At 35.2% G+C, this 21423-nt stretch overlaps 1 protein-coding gene across 1 annotated transcript in view; it reads left to right on the plus strand.

The window, feature by feature from the left end:
- The window catches only part of LNPK (lunapark, ER junction formation factor), a 93508-nt gene that overhangs the window by 56815 nt on the left and 15270 nt on the right, over positions 1-21423 (plus strand). Inside the window, exon 9 of the mRNA XM_068967968.1 lies at positions 13351-13563. Coding sequence (XP_068824069.1) covers positions 13351-13563 — 213 coding nt within the window. The remainder of the gene's footprint in view (positions 1-13350; positions 13564-21423) is intronic.

Consider the following 21423-nt stretch of genomic DNA (forward strand, 5'->3'; position numbering starts at 1 on the left):
TTTATTTTAGTTCTATAGAAATAATGGACTGAGAAATGGAAGAATTTTATATCCTTACTGGATTAAAAAGTAATGAAGTTTGGATTTAGTGAAAAACTGAATTTGCCATAGTGTGGATTCCTGAGTAGCTTCTTTAGGATAAATTAATATAGATATTTGGGGCTAGTGAAAAATTAAATTTCTTTTTAAGGTTTTAATTGGTATAGGGGAATAAATTTGACTTGTATGTGCTAATCTGATTTTTTTAAAAATTTGTTTTGTTTTAAAATAAATGTTTAGTGAGTATGTACTGCCAGGCATTGTTTTAGGCCCTGAGTTCATAGTAGTGAACAAAAGATAGTAAGAAAAAAATCACCTTTTGTGCATTTGGTGGGGGTAGACAATTTTATTTATCAATTTATTTGTATAATGTTGGAGGAGAATGATAAAAGGATAATGCATAGGTAGTGTCTTGAGTGAGAATGGGGTTTTAATGTTACATTGGGCTGTCAGGGAATGCCACATTGAGGAGGTAACATTTGATCAAAGTTATGAAAGAGGGTTTCCCTAGTGGCTCAGATGGTAAAGAATATGCCAGCAATGTGGGAGACCTGGGTTTAATCCCTGGGTCAGAAAGATGCCCTGGAGAAGGAACTGGCAAGCTAAAACTTCTGGTATTATTGCCTAGAGAATCCCATGGACAGAGAAGCCTGGCGGACTACAGAGGAGCCTGGTGGGCTGCAGTCCATGGGGTCGCAAAGAGTTGGGCACGACTGCGCAACTAACACTTAACTTACTTACTTACCATCTCAGTAAATACCTTGCCAGTTACTCAGGCCAAAATCCTGGATGTTATCTGTGACTTCTCTGTCTCTGACCCCAACCATACCCAGTCCATCAGGAGCTCTTTGGGGTTCCAACTTTAAAATATATGCAGAATCTTAAACCACTTCTATATTACTAAAAGGTTCAGGTCTCACCAGTGCTTTCCTTAGGTAACTACAACTCCACTTCTATTTCCTTTGCAGCCCTAACACAGTCACCTTTCTTTTAAAATATAATTTAAAATCATGTCAATCCTCAGCTCAAAACAAGACAAAAAAAACTTTTTTAAAAACTGAAGTTCTTACAATGGTCTGCATTCTACAAGATCCCACATGATACGATCCTTTGCTGCCTCTTTTATTGCCTCTTTTACTGTTCTCCCAATTGTTCAACCCAGTCCCAGCCATATTGGCCTCCACGGTATTTCTAGAGTAATCCAGGCATGCTTTGTATTCAATTTTTGTAATGATCCCTCTGTCTGGAATGTAACTTCCCTCAGATATCTGCCATGACTCATCCCCTGACCTCTTTCACGTGTGTTTGTATGTTTGTGTGTTAGCTGCTCATTCATGTCTGACTCTTTGCAGCCCCATGGACTGCAGCCCATCAGGCTCCTCTGTCCATGAGATTTTCTAGGCAAGGATACTGGAGTGGGTTGCCATTTCCTTCTCCAGGGGATCTTCCTGACCCAGGGATCGAACCCAGGTCTCCTGCACTGCAGGCAGATTCTTTACCAACTGAGCTACAAGGGAAGCCCCACTGAGATGGTAGAAATTACAAAAGAAGCACTTTTTGAATGGGAGTTCAGATGAGGTGATGAAGAACAGGGTTTGATTTTGGATATGTATCTTTGAGATGCCTGTTAGACAGATGTCCAAGTGGGGATTCTAAGGAAGTAGTTGAATACAAGTCTGGCAAACAGGAATTATCTGTATTAGAGGTACAAATTTGGGTGTCATCAGTTTGTGGATTGTATTAAAATCATGAAACTAGATGAGGTTATCAAGGATGTAAATGTGGAGAAAGAAGAGAAGGGACCAAGGTCACCCTTGGGTACTCTAACATTAAGATATTTGGAGTAATGAAGAAGAACCAGAAAAAGAAACTGAGAAATGGTCAGTGAGATAGGAAACCCAAAAGTATGTGGTGTCCTAAACACTAATTGAAGAGTTTCTAGGTAGTGATCATTTGTGATAAATACCACTGCCAAATAAGTTGAGGGTCTAGAATTAGCCATTGAGTTTAGCAATTTTGAGGAACTTGGTGACCTTGAAAAGAATAGTTTTGGTGGAGGAATGGATTCATTAGAGTAGATTTAAGAAAGGGAGTAGAGAAGTTGTAAACAATGAGAAGAGACAATTCTTTTGAATAAAGAGACTTGAAAAACATGGGTAGCTGGAGCATTTTGTATATATGTATATGTATGGGTGAACATGATGTGTGAAAGAAATGATAGCATGTTTATGTGCTACTGGGAATGGCCTAGAAGACATAGATGATTGATGGAGAGAGTGCGACAGTTGGAGAACCATCCATGAGGAGACAAGAAGGAATGGGATTTAGTGTACAAGTGTGGAGTTGGCTCTTGATAGGAGTGTGCTCACGTCATCTGTATTAGGAAGGCAGACAGAGAACTTAGGCAATTATAGGTAGGTGATTTGAATTGTTTTCTGATTGTGTTTATTTTCTTAATGAGAGTGAGGATGAGGAAAATGTTGTTGAGGGACCTGAAGAGAAGGAATAAAATAATCTTCAGAATGTAGGAATACTAGGGGGCATTTATGTCCGTATTTAAAGCATAGTTGTCTGAATGTTTTCCAGTTGATTTTAGCTGTGTGAGTGCAGGCTTGGAGTAGGCAGAGAGTTGATTTTGAGTAGGGTTGGGGTTTAGTGGAATGGATTATCAAAGGGCAAGGAGATGAAGTTGTTTGCAAGGAGGTAATTATAGTGATGTATTGTTGAATCTGAGATGATCATAAAGGAAATGATACAACAGGGGATGATGGACAGTCAAAAGGTATTGGTAGTATTATTAATAATACAGGGATTTGCAGTCTTCAGTCTGCAAATCTGGGCCAAAGTCTGTTTTCTGTGGTGCTTGAGCTTAGAGTTACATATTTTATTTTATTTTTTATTTTTATTTATTTTTATTTTTTATTTTTGCCATACATTGACATGAATCAACCACGGGTGTACATGCGTTCCCAAACATGAACTCCCCACCCACCTCCCTCCCCATAACGTCTCTCTGGGTCATCCCCGTGCACCAGCCCCAAGCATGCTGTATCCTGCGTCGGACATAGACTGGCGGGCGATTCGATTCTTACATGATAGTATACATGTTACAATGCCATTCTCCCAAATCATCCCACCCTCTCCCTCTTAGAGTTACATATTTTAAAGTGTTCCAAGGGACTTCCCTGGCCATTGAGTGGTTAAGACTCTGTGCTCCCAATGCAGGGTGCGTGGGTTTAATCCCTGGTTGAGGAAAGGAACTAAGATCCCCATGCCATACACCAAAAAAAAAAAAAAAAAAAAAAAGTGTTCCAAAAAAACCCCCAAAATGCAGAATTAAGAATATGCAACAGAAATACATATGTGATCTACAAAATCTTAAATATTTACTATATGATCTTTTACCAAAAAAAAGTTTGCTGACCTCTTTAATGATTAATGGATTATAGATCCCCTTATTCTGGAAGAGATGGGAACACCAGACCACCTGATCTGCTTCCTGAGAAATCTGTATGCAGGTCAGGAAGCAACAGTTAGAACAAGACATGGAACAACAGACTGATTCCAAATTGGGAAAGGAAGTATGTCAAGGCTGTATATTGTCACCCTGCTTATTTAGCTTCTATGCAGAGTACATCATGAGAAACGCTGGGCTGGAGGAAGCACAAGCTGGAATCAAGATTGCCCGGGAGGAATATAAATAATCTCAGCTATGCAGATGACACCACCCTTATGGCAGAAAGCAAAGAAGAACTAAAGAGCCTCTTGAAAGTGAAAAAGGAGAGTGAAAAAGTTGTCGTAAAGCTCAACATTTAGAAAACTAAGATCATGGCATCCGGTTCCATCACTTCATGGCACTTTCATGGAGAAACAGTGGAAACAATGGCTGACTTTATTTTCTTGGGCTCCAAAATCACTGCAGATTGTGACTGCAACCATAAAATTAAAAGACTCTTGCTCCTTGGAAGAAAAGTTATGACCAACCTAGACAGCATATTAAAAAGCAGAGAAATCACTGTGCCAACAAAGGTCCATCTTGTCAAGGTTTTGGTTTTTCCAGTAGTCATGTATGGATGTGAGAGTTGGACTATAAAGAAAGCTGAGCACTGAAGAATTGATGCTTTTGAACTGGTGTTTGAGAAGACTCTTGAGAGTCTGTTGGACTGCAAGGAGATCTAACCAATCAATCCTAAAAAATCAGTCCTGAATATTCGCTGGAAGGACTGATGCTGAAGCTGAAACTCCAATACTTCGGCCACCTGATGCGAAGAACTGACTCATTTGAAAAGACCCTGATGCTTGGAAAGACTGAAGGTGGGAGGAGAAGGGGATGACAGAGGTGGAGATGATTGTATGGCATCACAGACTCAATGATGAGTTTGAGTAAACTCCAGGAATTGGTGATGGACGGGGAAGCCTGGTGTGCTGCAGTCCATGGGGTCGAAAAGCGTCTGTCACGACTGAGCGACTGAACTGAACTGAACTGAACTGAGATCCCCTTGGAATTGAAAGAGTCATAGAGGAAGGAAGTAGGAAATGTAAGTGTGATTTGAGAGTGGGGTGCTTGAACTTGAGTGGAGTTCAGTTATCTTTAATGGCAAGGTTCTAGAACTAGGTTATGACCATAACAGTGAATGACTGAAGTAGGAAGGCTGATAAGATTTTTGGAGGATGTCATCTGATAGCTGAAAATAAACCCTTAACAGATCCTCTTATATTTGTTTTAAAAGGAAGGCACTCATACATTCTCTTTTACCTTTATATATAACCCTGCATCTCTACTAGTGAAGTTAATAAAAGGAAGGTCAGTCAAAAGTCAAAATTGTGCCACAGCTAAGTTTGAAATCAAGAAGTTTTGAAAAAAAATTTAATGGTTCTGGCAAATGGATTACAACTTATTTAAGTAGGTTTTTATAGTTTACTCACTTGTGTTCCATGGCATATATGGAAGATTAAAGTAGAAATCATTAATCTTTTTTGCTTTTGTAAGTAAACATAATGATATTTCATATTTTGATGTTTCAGGGGATGTGCATTTGATTAAGAAAATCTGGGAAGACATAAAATAGCAAATTCACTTTTTTGGGCGTTCTTACATGTTATAGCTGTGCTTTTATTTATTGTATTACAAACCACTCCACAACTTAGTGGCTTACACAATGGACATGGGTTTGGGTGAACTCCAGGAGTTGGTGATGGACAGGGAGGCCTGGTGTACTGCGGTTCATAGGGTCGCAAAGAATCAGAGACGACTGAGTGACTGGACTGAATGGAAAACAACATTCATTTGTTTTGCTCATGAATTTACAGTTTTGGCAGAGTTTGTAGAAATATCTCGTCTCTACCCAACATGGGTTTGGAACTACCTGACTGGGGATGGAGGAACTACTACCAGGATGGCCTACTCACATGACTGACAAGTTGGTGCTGGCCGTTGGTTCCTCTCCGCATGGATCTCTTTAGTGGAGCCACTTGGACTTTCCTAATATGGTGGCTGGATTCTAAGAGCAAGCTGCCCAAGAGACAGAAAAGTAGTTTTGAAAACTAGAACTTATATTCTCTTGGTCAAACAGCAGTAGTACAGATTCAAGGGAGGAGACATAGACATTCTCTTTCTTCCATTTTAATGGAGGCAACTCAAATAATTTTGAACTTTTATTTTAAAAATGCCACATATACCTTAATACAGGTAACAAAGGCATTTCTGCTGCTGCTGCTGCTAAGTCACTTCAGTCGTGTCCGACTCTGTGTGACCCCATAGTCAGCAGCCCACCAGGCTCTGTCGTCCCTGGGATTCTCCAGGCAAGAACACTGGAATGGGTTGCCATTTCCTTCTCCAAAAGGCATTTCTACCCCCATTCATCTTTCAGCGTTTATCTTAAATGCCACCATTACCACAAAACCTTTCTTCAGCCCATTCCTGAGTTTAATATCCTCCTTCCTGAACCCTCCGTAGTACCTTATTAGTTCTTTTTTTGGTGGCATTTACCTTGAGTTATTGTAATTTGTAATTTTGTGTTATCTTTGCTTGCCACTTTTATACGCAACTCTGAATCCCATTCTGAAGTGCCTTACTCATTGTGGTTGCTTAATAAATGTGTTGTTAAAGGAAATAAAAGGAAACTTTTTTTTAAAAGAACTCATAAATTTTGTTTGAATGTTATAAAAAATGTGACTAACCAAATGAGACCTTGACAAACCGCAAGGTGCAGGTTGTTTAACATTGAGAGATAAGAGAGAACTAGAAATAAATTATCAAGGTGATGAAGAAAAGTAAATGTTTAGATCAACTGAAAGTATATTTTGCTTTATAGTTCTTAAAAAAGCAGAGCAACAAAAAAGTGAACTCAACTAAATGTTGACATGTCATATGTACTATTAGAAAATAACATTTGAAAATGTTTGAAAAATAAAGCTTTTTTGTATGGTCTCCTGAAATTAGGCTGAAATTCTCAATGTAGCAGGCAACAAATAGGACATGACTGAGCAACTTGAGAGTCCCTTGGACTGCAAGGAGATCCAACCAGTCCATTCTAAAGGAGATCAGCTCTGGGTGTTCTTTGGAAGGAATGATGCTAAAGTTGAAACTCCAGGACTTTGGCCACCTGATACGAAGAGTTGACTCATTGGGAAAGACTCTGATGATGGGAGGGATTGGGGACAGGAGGAGAAGGGGATGACAGAGGATGAGATGGCTGGATGGAATCACAGACTTGATGGATATGAGTCTGAGTGAACTCTGGGAGTTGGTGATGGACAGGGAGGCCTGGTGTGCTGCGATTCATGGGGTCGCAAAGAGTCGGACACGACTGAGCAACTGAACTGAACTGAGCAACTAACACTTTCACTTTCACTCTGTATGTAAGTTAAATAAGCAGGGTGACAATATACAGCCTTGACATACTCCTTTCCTGATTTTGAACCAGTCCATTGTTCCATGTCCAGTTGCTTCTTGACCTGCATAGAGGTTTCTCAGGAGGCAGGTAGGGTGGTCTGGAATTCCCATCTCTTTCAGAATTTTCCAGTTTGCTGTTATCAACACAAAGGCTTTAGCATAGTTAATGAGGCAGAAGTAGATGTTTTTCTGGAATTCCCTTGCTTTCTCTATGATCTAATGGATGTTAGCAATTTGGTCTCTGGTTCTTCTGCCTTTTCTAAATCTAGCTGGTACATCTGAAAGTTCTAAGTTCATGTACTGTTGAAGTCTAGCTTGAAGGATTTTGAGTATTACCTTGCTAGCATGTGAAAGGAGTGCAGTTGTGCAGTAGCTTGAACATTCTTTGGCATTGCCCTTCTTTGGAATTGGAATAAAAACAGGTTGTACAAGCTACCGTACAATTGATGCTTTTGAATGTGGTGTTGGAGAAGACTCTTTTGAAAGTCCCTTGGACTGCAGGGAGATCAAGCCAGTCAATCCTAAAGGAAGTCAACCCTGAGTATTCATTGGAAGGACTGATACTGAAGCTGAAGCTCCAGTACTTTGGCCACCTGATGAGAAGAGCTGACTCATTGGAAAGACCCTGATGCTGGGAAAGATTGAAGGCAGGAGGAGAATGGGATGACAGAGGATGAAATGGTTGGATGGCATCACTAACTTAATGGACATGAGTTTGAGCAAACTCCAGGAGATGGTGAAGGATAGGGAAGCCTGGCATGCTGCAGTCCATGGGATCACAAAGAGTCAGACACAACTTAGGGACTGAATAACAGCAGCAACAAAGGGATAATTATGAAAGATTTTGTATGCAACATTACAGAGCTTGGGACTTTATTTTATATGCAACATGGAAACCCACTGGAGGCTTTGTGTTTTAGAAACAACAGCCTTTTTGTTTGTTTTTGGTTTTTTGGTAACATGAATAATGGATTCCAGAATGCCAGGCTGAACACATGGAGATGAATTAGAATACCAGCTAATATAGGTAAAAGATAAGGGCCTGCACTAGATAAATTATTGCAACAATGTTGGAAGAGATGTAAGAGAGAATTCAGACTTAAGAGTAGATTGACACGACTTAATGGTGATTAGATTTGAAAAGTGTGGAGTGGAAGGAGGAGTAAAGGTTTTTGGCTTGGGCAGCTGTTTAGATGTTAGTATTTTAAGCAAGATAAGGAACATTAAGAATTGAAGTAGATTTGTGTCAAAGATAATAAATTTGCTTTTGTATCTGTTGAGTGGGAGTTAAATCCAGGTGATATAACGTATAGATAGCTAATTATTTCAAGTGGAGCTTAGAGAAAAGTTGAGTTTATAGATACAGATTAGGAGTCATTGGGAAGTATAAGTGGTATTTATTGAAACTATGCGATCAAGTGAAATTTTCTCTCCAGGGAGAGAAAATGGAGTAAGAAAACCTGCAAGAACATTAGCATTTAAGGGTAGATGGAGAAAGAGCATCCCAGGAAAAAAAATGATCAGAATTAAAAGTAGAACTAAATTGACATCTAGAAAGTTGAAGCATAAGTAGGAATGATACTCTCTGCCATATTCTACAAAGGGTCAAGTGGATAGAAGAGAAATGAGTCCATTGAATCTAACAGGATATATAACAGAGTGAGGGTATCTGTCATAAAACCTTGGATTTGAATCCTGGCTCCATCTCTTATTATATTGTAAGACTTTTGGGAAGGTACTTGACTTCTGAGCTTTGGTTTCTTTTGAAAACAGGATAGGAGTTATCACAAAAAGTTGGCCTGAGTACTGTATGAAATTAGTAAATGCAAGTAAAATACCTCATATAGTTCCTAGCAAATAGTAGGGATTTGATCAAATGTATATATAATAACGAAAATCCCATGGACAGAGGAGCCTGGCAGACTGTAGTCAGTGGGATCACAAGAGTTGGACACGACTTAGTGACAAAACCATTGCCACCATGTATAATAACAGTAATGATGATAAGTTGGTAACCAAAGCAATAGTACTTTGAGTGGTAGGTGATACTTTGGTAGCTAAGGAGGAGGACAGAAACCATATTGCATTGGGTTGAAGAATGAACTGTTAGGAAAGTTTTTCTTCTTTTCTTTTTTTCCTTAAAGCTTTGCCTCTATGAGAAGAAAAAGGTTATGGAGTCATTTTTGTTAATAAAAGGCCATTGACGTATTGAGAAAACAAATCGGATAGAAAAACATGGCAGAAGCTGAATTTAAAGGAGCTTAGTATGAGTAGAATGTGAAGAAGATGATACAGTGAATGCAGACTTTAGATCATTTAGAAAGTAAAAGGAGGAGATATCAGATGCATGATCTTTATTATTTTATTTAAAGGAATCATATCAATTTAAACAAGAGAGACCTGAATTTATGTAAATTCAAAAGTAGAAACTCTCCTGAAAATATATCTCTGTGTTCCACCTAACTGCATCTCATGATCACATTTATAAAGAACCACATTCTCCTGAATTTAAGTGTCCATATCTGCATATGCTAATCATTGATAGACTTAAAGACGTTTCTGTTGGTTACTAAAATCCTAGTCATTGAAATTTCTTCGTATGATGCTTAGGACTGGACACGATAGTTCAGAAAGCCTTTAACCAGTATTAGGGAAAATATGAGGATTGTCTTTGTAGTTCTTCCAACACTCTTTTAAAGAAATTTGAAACCCAGAGTGGATAAAAGACTTTTAGTTCACATAAGGAAATGGTGGTATCAGCTAGGATGAAAATATAGGCCTCCTAACTGTTGTATGATGTTTTTGCTACTACAGCTTAATACCAAAACAAAGACAAAACCTTCTACCTGTATGTATAAGGAATCATTCATTATTTAAAATCTGATAAATTAAGGGATAATTATTGGTATTATAGAACATTCATCTCAAGAAGTATTTAGTAGCAAGCTAGAGTAATAGATTTAAGTTTTATAGAATACATTTAAACAAGTTCACAAATAACTCTAGGAAAACATTTAATTTGCAAACTAAAATCTGTATTTTGTTTTAATAATTACTTTAGAAATTCTACATTGCTCAGCTTTAGATTTATTATACAAGCTGGAACCTTTAGATGTATACCACTTGTAATAGTTATTAAGTACTTTTCTTATGCTCTGGCTAAGCTCTTTGTGTTGATTATCTCATTTATTCTTTATAACAACCGTAAGAGGTAAGTATTCTCATTATGAGGAAACTGAACTGAGAGATTTCATCAACTTGGAAAAGCCTTCCTGCACAGCTAATAAATAGGGTGGAGCTAAAATTTAAATCCAGACAATTTTATTCCAAAATTTATGTTTTTAACAACATAAAACATATTCTGTGTCATTACTTTAAACTTTGTTTTCTTCCTTTTGTTTATCATAAAATAGTAGTTTTCAATCTCATTTTGATTCTATTTGATTCATTTTGAATTTAAAATTGGGCTTCCCAAGTGGTGCTAGTGGTAAAGAACCTGCCTGCTAATGCAGGAAACATTAAGAGATGCTGGTTCAATCCCTGGTTCAGGAAGGTCCCCTGGAGGAGGGCATGGCAACCCACTCAAATATTCTTGCCTAGAGAATCCCATGGACCGTGGGGCCTAGCAGGCTACAATCCATACGGTCTCAGAGAGTCGGACATGGCTGAAGCGAATGTCCTCATACTTAGTGTGATTTTTTTTTAAATTATTGATTGGTCATTGATAAGGATATCCTCTAGTCAAGAGGTAACTTTATGGGATAGTCCTTGTACCTAACGAGACTTATGTGGAGTGCTTGGTAAATGTTGTTAGGGGATGATATTTTACATTTGAATGTGGGAAATGTTCAATATATCCAGTATGACTATTTTGTTGAGTGTGAGAAACTTTTTAAGAGATTTAATAATACAAAGCATTTGTAAATGGCACATAGCTAAAGTAGGTAAATCTTAGCTGTTTTTCATTGAGACTACCAGAATATTTTATAGTATTTTACCAAATATAGATTTGGTATTGTATTGCTAGCTGTTTTCAACCATAGTCATTGTAACTCTTTGTTACCTTCTTTTCCTTTGTAAATACTGAAACTATGTTTTGTCCCTTTGCTGACTCTTTTATGTCAGTTTTCCCTTTTGTCTGCCTAATTTTAGATTTAGAAAAAATATGAAGCCAAATCTCTTTTATGGAATGCTGGATATGGTGTTCCTTTTAGTTATAGACCTTACCTTTCAGTAGCATATGAGTGACGTTAAAAGTGTGCTGTAGTTAATTTTCGCTGGGTAAATGCATGCTCAGAGGAAGCAGTCTCAAGTCTTTGTTCAAGAAGTTACAGACTTTTAAGATAGTCTAATAAATGGTAAGCATTTATCTGGAAGAAAAATACCATTTTTGAGTTGAAAGTGAAGTGAAAGTCGCATAGTCGTATCCTACTCTTTGTGATGCCATGGACTGTATCCTGCCCAGCTCCTCTGTCCATGAATTCTCCAGGCAAGGATACCCTCCTCCAGGGAATTGTCCTGACCCAGCAATGGAACCTGGGTCTCTTGCATTGCAGGCAGATTCTTTACCAACTGAGCCACTAGGGAAGCCTTTTGGAGTTATGTTTTACCTAAAAATCTGCTAAAGAAATGATTTAAAATATTGATGCCTTGTTTTTTAAATTAATTCCAGTAATCAGATCCTTAGATGATTTCACTGAACTCAGTACCTTTTGTAGAATTTAATGGCTTTCCTAATGTGTAACCATCTTTTAAGAAGTTCCTTGTGAGTAAAAGATAATTAAGTGACCAGTTAATTTGCTGAATTAATTAGGATATAATTAATCTAGGTAAAATTCAAAAATTTCCATAAACTGTAAGGAAAATAGCCAAATATAAGGACATATCCATTTATATAGTGACAACATGCTTGTAATTTATTATTGCAGTGGCTAGGTTAGAGACTAAATTAAGAACCAATGGAAAATTTGTTGGTCCCAGTAATTACAGCTAAATGGTGATTTGAAAATACTTAACTGTATGAAAGCACTGTCATCTGAGATTTGTATTTAATAAATGTGATCTGTCAACTTAAAGACATTATCTTATTTAATTCTCAAAACAATTCTGAGTTAGGATATTATTATCTTAATTTTGCAAATAAATAGAGGCTTAACGAAGTTAACCCATCTGGGGTCATGGAGCTGTAGCTGGGATTCTAACCAAACCTTTTTGACCGCAGGACCCAGGTTCTTAATAGTTGAGGAGGCTATAGTAAACTGAAATCTGGTGCTCAAGTTGTGATTGCAATGAGCTGTTTATGAAAATCTTTAACTGTCAAATGGAGTCCAAATCTAAAGTATTTTGCTTCTGAAACTGCATGTTTTACCAATCATGCCAATTAAAATTTATTAATAACTTCTTTAGTTTTGGCTTACCATTTCAAGATTTGTAATAATTTAAGGTGATATGTAGAATTACAAAGTTAGAAGTGCATCTTTATTTGAGATCGTACCGTCAACATTCAAGTAAGGTGTTGGTGAGAATGAGGAATGATAGAATTGAATTTTATGTTACTGAGTACAGAGGGGGATCATGAAATTTTCTGTAGAGGAACAGATAGTAAGTAAATATAGTGAATGACTTTGAGAGCCATATGGTCTCTAGTGTGTTTACTCAAACTCTTCTAAAACAGCCATAGACAGTATGTAAAGAACTGTGTTATGGTGTTTCAGTGGAAAACTACAAAAGAGGCAGCAGCCTGGATTTGACTCATTTACCGACTTCTTGTAATTTCTGCATCAAAAAGATAAAATTTGTTATTCTAATGTAATGTTTGTACACAGTGAAAGATTTCCTCTGTTGAATGTATTGACCAAAAAACATTTACCCCAAAAGATAGTAGTATAAAGAAGAACAGAAATGGTACCTTTCTTCAGCATTTCTATGACTACTTAGATTAATTACTTCATAAATTACATGACAATTCCAGATATACTTATTTGCTCATTTCTTAGCATTACCATTTTTTTTATCTTGAAAAAACAATTCCGCAGTTTTCACTGGTGTTTTCACTGATTCTGATAAACTTTCTTTATCATAACTTGGGAGGGATTTATTATAAAAAGATATAATGCATAATTGGGTGATTTTATTTTATTTTATTTGAATTTATTTTGGAAAATAGTATCAGTAGGTAGACTTAGATCAAGACTTATGTAAATATATACATGTAGTTGAATTTTGGGTTCAGAAATGGAGTACTTTGTAGTCAGTTTTCAGTGTTACATTGTACAGATTTCTTATTTATAAGCAGTTTGACCTTGTAGATGATTTCTAGTGCTGCAAAGCTTTATTGAATATAAGTCATTTGATATTGACTGATGGTGGTATGCTAAATGTTAAACCTAATATATACTTTTTATTCTTATTTTCAGAGATTCGTCAGCGAACTGCCGCTCAAAGAAACCTTTCTCCAACACCAGCAGGCTCCAGCCAGGGCCCTCCTCCGCAAATTCCAGTTTCTCCTGGACCACCAAAGGACACTTCAGCCCCTGGTGGACCCCCAGAAAGAACTGTTACTCCAGCCCTGTCATCAAATGTGTTACCAAGACGTTTTGGATCCCCTGCTACTTCAGTGCCTGGAATGGGTAAACAGAGCACTTAATGTTATTTACAGTTTATATTGTTTTCTCTGGTTACCAATAAAATGGGCCATTTTCAGACAGTGTGGAAATGGCATTTCATTTGGAAATAGCAGAGCAGTTATCTGATTAAGCAGGAGTTCCATATTCAATTAGCCATAACTCTTTACAGCTGGCACCTTGTGATACTGAAACCTATTTCTTGAGCTCATTTAACTGTTATGGCTTCTTTGTTTAAATGGCAATAAAACTTTGTAGTATTCTGTAGTCAACAGTATAGCATATCTTTTTATATTCAGCTTTAGAATGGCTCCAGATTTATATAAAATGAGGATAGAAGAGAACATTTTGGGAATGTATTCATGCTTTTTGCTAAACCCTACATATATATTTTCAAACTTGACAGATTAACATTTCAGGAAGAATATTCATGTACTGTAGTGTGTAATACTACTAATGTTAATGTGAGCTTGGTAGCTTTTCTTTTTTTAAGCCATAGAGCCTCAATATTTTCTGACAGATAATTTAACATAAAGTCTTACTGAATTAACATACTGCCTTTACTACTATTTCATCTCTTTGGATTCTCCTTTTTCAGTTCTGTAGATCTCTAGGGGAAGATCCCATTTTAGGAGTGTAGTAGATTATGTTACCCTGCAACTTTCTTTTGGAGTATGATTAGGACATGAAAGTCTTCTTCTTCAGCAGATCACATTATTGTATGTAGAGTCCCATGTCAGATTCTTAAATATGATAATAAATTATTTATTTTAGTATATTTAATTTTAATTTAGATTAATTTCATATTTCATGACTAATTACATATAATTTATGACTTTGAGCCTCGTCAGAAGTTGATATTAGATATTCAGGGCATTTACATAGTCTTAATAAAATCAGTAAGCAATCTAAATGTTACTAATACAGATTTTTTTCCCCCTCCTTTTTCTTTGAAAACAGCATAAGATTTTAGAAAACTAAAAAACTATTAATTTATAAATATATTAAGAAAGCTAACTATAAATGAAATGAATACAAATCATAAATTTTAATTGTTGGTTATTGAAAAAATACTTTTAAACTTAACATATAATGATGTCACTCAGGGCAACTGTATATTTTGTGAAATTGAGTAAATTGATTGAAAATTATTCATCTTTCAGTTGTTACTGGTTGATTTGAGATACCCATGACTTGTAAAGTAAAGCTCTTAATTGTTTAATGGAAGAACTATTTTTGTGAGAATACATTTTGTATATCTAACTATTTTTAAAGAAATTAGAGTTTATCAACTTATACAGAGTAATAAAAACTATATAATAGCACAAGTAAGAACAGGGTTTCAATAGGCTACCATGTCATGATCATGTAAACATAATATATTTTACTAAAGTTTTTAATTCGTTTCTGTGTAAAAGACTTTGTATTTAAGTTGTACATTGCCAAAAATGTGAGTGAACTAAGTGATTTCTTATAGAGAAGATTAATAATTCATTTTTTGATTATGCCATATTTGTGAAAGAGAATCAATTTAATGTGTATTACCACAGGGCTCCCATATGTTTGAAAATTAATAACCAGCAGGTACTTGATAATTTGCCAAGCTGTGTAAAAATGACCAATATTCCTACAATGATTGCTCTTGATGTTTGTATTAATTACTGTTACCCGTAACAGCATGAATACAAAGATGTGTTACTTTAAAAGTTATTAACATGCAAGGGAGTTAAGATATTTTTATGAAATCTGTTGTTTTATTTATCCAGATTCCTTTATGGACATTTTAATTTTAAGCATGTAGAAGTAAAATACTCCAGCAAAAGTTAAGCTGGCTTAAATGCTTTCAAAATTTAATTTGCCGTGTTTATTTAAGTTGAAAATTTGATAATGAGGGATGACACTTAATGTCTGCGTTCAAGTTTATTTTTTGATGCTAATGATTGAATGTTAAGTATGACTCTACCTAACATTAGCCAAAGAAATGCCAGTAGCCAATGAAATGTGAAAAATGCACTTGATTCCTAATACCGAAAACTTATTCTAGAATCTAATTTCATTTATTAGTTTTAATTCTATATCATTCCCCCCTTTTTAAGATGGTAACAGCCTTAAGATTTGTGACTATTTACAACGCAAATCTCTTATCTTTTAGAATAGTATTATCATATTGCTGCCCTAAAGCCATTTTTTTAATGCTTTAAAGGTTTTGTAACAGTCATTTTGAAGACCTTTAATCCATGTATTGCAGGGCTTGTTTCAACAAGACCTCATTTTGTTTGGAAGGTCTCCATGTAAACGTCCATTGCTGCCTATCTTACTTTTATTTGGCCTTGTTTTACAAAGGCAAACATCACATCTTGTTTATTTTATTCTCTAACTTTCTTCTCAGTGCCTTCTGTGTAGTCTCTTAATTTTAGAATATCTCCTACAAACAGTTCTCTTTCAGTTTTCAGAGATTATGGAGTTACAATTCGTAATTTTGAATGTGTAACTTTATTTTTGTTACTGTTTTATATAATGTAATCATTAACTAAATTCTAAGTTATTCCTCTACTCCTGACTCTCCAGTCATCATCTGTGATACTGGCTAATTTGTAATAGGAATACAATGTATCTCTCCATTTATTTAGATATTCTCTAGTTTCTCTTAGCAATGTTTTGCAGTGTTTATAGCTTTTGTACCTTTTTTGATTAAATGTACATGTGATTATTTCATGTTTTTATCCTAGTTTAAATACTTTATTAACTGTTTCCATTGTTCACTGGTAACGTACACAGAAATTGATTTTTGTATAGTGATCTTATATCCTGTAATATTGCTAAAGTCACTGATTCTTATAACTTTTATATAGATTCCATAATATATCCTAAACAGGCTTCAGATTGTTGGTGACTAAATACAATTCTGCTTCTTCCTTTTAAATGTAGATTCCTTTCTTTTTCTTGCCTTATTACACTAGCTAGACTTTTCAATGCAGTGTTAAATAGAAGTGGTGAGAGCAGACATCCTTGTCTTATTGCTGATCTTAGGAGGAAAGCATTTACTTTTTTATCACTCAACTCAGTGTAAGCTATAGGGTTTTTTTTTTTTTTTTTAAATAGATAGCCTCTATCAGATTGAGGAGAAGTGCCCTTCCATTCCTAGTTAGCTGAAGGTTTTTATCAGTTATAGATGATGGATTTTTTCGAATCCTTTTTTTTACATCTATTGAGATGCTCTTATAGGGTTTTAGTTTAGTTTAGTTTTTTTTTTAATATCACTATGTCATATGGTGAAATACATTGCTTTTTTTATTCCAATGTTAATATCTTTTTTAATATAAACTTATTTAATTGGAGGTTAATTACTTTACAATATTGTATTGGTTTTGCCATACATCAACATGAATCCACCACAGGTATACATGTGTTCCCCATCCTGAACCCCCCTCCCTCCTTCTTCCCCATACCATTCCTCTGGGTTGTCTCAGTGCACCAGCCCCAAGCATCCAGTATCATGCATCGAACCTGGACTGGCAATTCATTTCATATATGATATTATACATATTTCAATGCCATTCTCCCAAATCATCCCACCCTCTCCCTCTCCCACAGAGTCCAAAAGACTGTTCTATACATCTGTGTCTCTTTGCTGTCTCATGTACAGGGTTATCGTTACCATCTTTCTAAATTCCATATATATGCGTTAGTATACTGTATTGGTGTTTTTCTTTCTGGCTTACTTCACTCTGTATAATAGGCTCCAGTTTCATCCACCTCATTAACACTGACATTTTTTAGACATTAAACTACCGTGCTTTCCTGAGGTAAATTTGACTTGGTCATGTTTTAATTTTTATACATATTATTGGGTTCAGTTTGTTAAAATTTTGTTAGAAATGTGTACATCAATTTTCCTTAAAGATACTGGTCTGTTTTGTTTTTGCTTTTTGGTTTTTTTCTTGTAATTTTGTTTTGTCGGTTTTCTTTGTTTATTTGTTTTCTTGTAATTTTTTTGGTCTGGTTTTGGTATAAGAGTATTGCTGGCCTAAGTATGAGAAAGCATTTTCTTGTCTTTAGTTTTATGGACAAGTTTGTATAGAATTGGTATTATTTCTTAGTAATAAATTTAAATGTTACAGGTTGAGGTGGCTAATAGGTCTGGTGTTTTTTTTGTGAAAGGTTTTCTCTTTTTTTTAAAAAAAATTCAACTTTTTTAAAGAAAAAACTACAGACTAATATCCTTATAGATGCAACAATTCTTAACAAAATTTTAGCAAGTTGAAGTTTCTGTTTCTTGCTGAGTAAGTTGTGGTAGTTTGGTAGTCTTATGAGGAATTTTTTTCTCCTAATTTATAGAATTTATTGGCATAAAGTTATTCATAATATACCCTTATTATTCTTTGAATATCTTTACTATCTGGATTTATGTCATTTCTCTCATTGTTAATATTTTGTATCTTTCCTTTTTATCCTGATTAGTCTGACTAGAGCTTTATCAGTTTGGTCTTCTCAAAGAATTATCTTTTCTCTTTATCAGTTTGGTCTTCTCAAAGAATTATCTTTTCTCTATTATTCTAGTATATTTTTATTAATTTCCACTCTGATGTTTATTATTTCATTTATTCTGTTTACTTTGGGTTTCATTTGCTCTTTCCTTTTAGGTTCTTAAGGTAGAAACTGAATTCATGGATTTTAGATTTATTCTCGTTTGTAGGTGTTTAGCAGTATAGGTGTTTAGTGCTATAAATTTTCCTCTACGTATTGTTTTAGTTGCATATCATAAATTTGATATGTTGGTTTTTTGTTCTCATTCAGTTAAAAATACTTTCTAATTTCTTTATTTTTCTTAAAGTTTGGATTATTTATATATTATTGAGTCTTCAAATATTTGAGTATTTTCCTGATGTCTTTTTGTTGCTTATTTCTAGTTTAATTATGTTGTGGTCAGAAAACATACTTTGTATTATTAAATCTTCTTGAATGTATTGAGATTTGTTTTATGTTTCAGACTATCATTTGTCTTAGTATATGCTCTATGTTCCCTTGGAAAGAATATATGTTTTATTCCTGCTGGGTAGAATGGCTGTAAATGTTGATTGCATCAAATTGGTTAAGTAGGTAGTATTGCATATCATTAATGATTTTTTGTCTGTTTATTCTGTCAGTGCTTGAGAGAATGCTGTTGAAATCTCCAGCTATAATTGTGTATTTGTTTCTTTTTGTATTTCTTTTAGTTTTTGCATAATGTGTTTTGAAACTCTGTTATAATGCACATACATCATAGGTTTAGGATTATTATGTTCTCTTGATGAATTGACTCCTTGTCATTATGAAATTACACTTTTATCCCTGTTTATATTCTTTGCTCTAGAATCTACTTTGATTGCTATTAATACAGGTGCTCTAGGTTTCTTTTGAATAGTGTTAGCGTACTTATGTAGTTTTCCCTGTCATTTACCTTTAGTCTATTTGTGTTTTTATATTTAAAATGGATTTTTTGTAAGCAGCATCTGTTGGGTCTTGCTTTTTTATCTGTTCTGACAATCTTTGCCTTATAGTGAGGATGCTCAGGCCACTTACACTTAATGTAATGATTGGTATGTTTAAGTTTGAGTTCAAATCTTTTATTGTGCTAGTTTTCTATTTGTCCCATTTGTTCTGCTACCTTTCTTGTTTTCTGCCTCTTGTGGGTTGAGTATCTTTTATGACTGCTTTTAATCATTTATTTTTTGTTGCCTTATTAGCTATAGTGCTTTTTTGTTGTTATTTTGTGGGTACTTTAGAGTTTGCCGTATGTATCATTAATTTATCATAGTTCATCTCAAATGGTATGACACCAGTTCTCATACAGATTAAGAATCAAACTATAGTATACTTAATGTTTCTTTCCCCTTGGCCTTTGTGGTATTGTTGTCATACGTTTTACTTATACATGTGTTATAAACCTCACAAGGAATTACAGATATATCCTCCACATTTTGAAAGTTCACTTTACACCACTTTTCTTTTATGAAAGACCTACATTAGTGCCTGTTTCCACTAATTGAAAGAATCGGAAGAAGGTTTTCGCTTTTACAAAAAAAGATGAAAAGCGAAAATAGCGTTCAGCATTTGTTTTGCAGCGAGCCGTTGTAGAGGCAGCGTGCATCCTGAGCAGCAAGAGTGGCACCACCAAGCTCCTTCCCTGGGAACTACACTCAGCATCTCATCATCAAGCCGCCATAGCTTTGAACTTTGTCTGTGAGCATCTGTGCTTTGTCTCAATTTATTTTGTGCATCCGTTAGCAAGATGTGTCCTAAGGTAATTGCTTCTTCACTTTATGCCATTTTGGCTTGCGAAAGCTTTCATGGGAACTTTTGGATAGCAAGGGAAACCTGTATTACTTTTTCTTTAAGCCATCAATTGTTTTTTAAAGCGATATAAATAATGTTTTATATATTTACCCACATGGTAACCATTTCAGGTACTCTTTCTTTTGTGTGATCCAGCTTTCTGTCTGGTGTCATTTTCCTTCTGCATGAAGGATTTCTTTTAACATTTCTTATAGTACAGTTCTTTTAGTGATGAATTCTTTCAGTTTTGTGTGTCTCAAAAAAGTCTTCATTTTGCCTTCATTTTTAAAAGATGTCTTCACTAATACAGATAATTTTACTAATTTGATAGTTTTTCTTTCAGAACTTTTAAGATACTGTTTCATAGTCTTCTCACTTGCTTATTTTCTTATGAGTAATCTGTCATTCTTATCTTTGTTTCTCTGTACTAATGTATCTTTTTCTGACTGCTTTTAAGATTTTCTGTCACTGGTTTTAAGAAGGTTGATTATGCTGTATCTTGGTGTAAAATTATTTCTTGTACTTAGGATTTGTTGATATTCTTGGGTCTGTATGTTTTCGGTTTTCATTAGGTTTTGAAAACTTTTGTGCATTATTTTTTTGAGTCAAATTTTTTTCCTCTCCTCTTCTGAACTCCAATTATACGTATACTAGATGCTTGAGGTTGTTACACAGCTCACTGATGATTTGTTCATTTAAAAATCTTTTTAGTCTTTGTGTTTCCTTTTGCATGGCTTCTATTGCTATCTTCAGATTTACTAATTGTTTTGTAATGTCCAAACTGCTGTTCATTTCATCTGTGAATTTTTAAATCTAAGACATTGTAGATTTCATCTGTAGAGGTTCAGTTTGGATCTTTTATAAATTTTTTTCATGTCTCTGCTTAACATATTACAGTTTTCATCTAGATTCTCAAGCATATGGAATATAGTCATAATAAGTGTTTTAATATGTTTGTCTCTTAATACTATCATCTCCATCATTTCTGGGTCACTTTTGATTGATTCTTCTCATTATAGGTTTTATTTTCTTTCCAATTTGCATGACTAATAATTTTTTATCTGATGTCAGACATTGTAAATTTTGCCATATTGGGTAAAGAATATTTTAAAATTACTGTACAAGGCCTCTCTGAATATTTACCCAGTGACCTGTGAGTTATGAAGTTTTCCATCCTGGCTGGTGGGAACATGTGATATTTTTGACCCCATGTGAGCACTGGTACCTTTAGTATTTTGGGGGCAGTTCTTTCTCTGTCCTCAGGTAGTTTTTCTCATTTGCATCCTGGGCAGATCTTTGGTGTTCTGGGTCTCTGCATTCCCTCCTCTCTGGTACTGTTCCCAGTGAACTCAACCTGCCTTGGCCTCTCTAGCGTTCCAGCTTCTCTTCAACTCAGGGAGACTAATGAACTTCACCTGGATTTACTCTGCCTGAATTGCTACCTGGAAAACTCTCCAGACAATAAGTTGGGGCAGTTGTAGGGCTCATCTTATTTGCTGTATGTGTCTCAGGGATCTTTATCCTACATTACTTGATATCCAGTGTCTCTAA

The sequence above is a fragment of the Capricornis sumatraensis genome, chromosome 3 (genome assembly GCF_032405125.1).
Source record: "Capricornis sumatraensis isolate serow.1 chromosome 3, serow.2, whole genome shotgun sequence".
Classification (NCBI taxonomy): domain Eukaryota; kingdom Metazoa; phylum Chordata; class Mammalia; order Artiodactyla; family Bovidae; genus Capricornis; species Capricornis sumatraensis.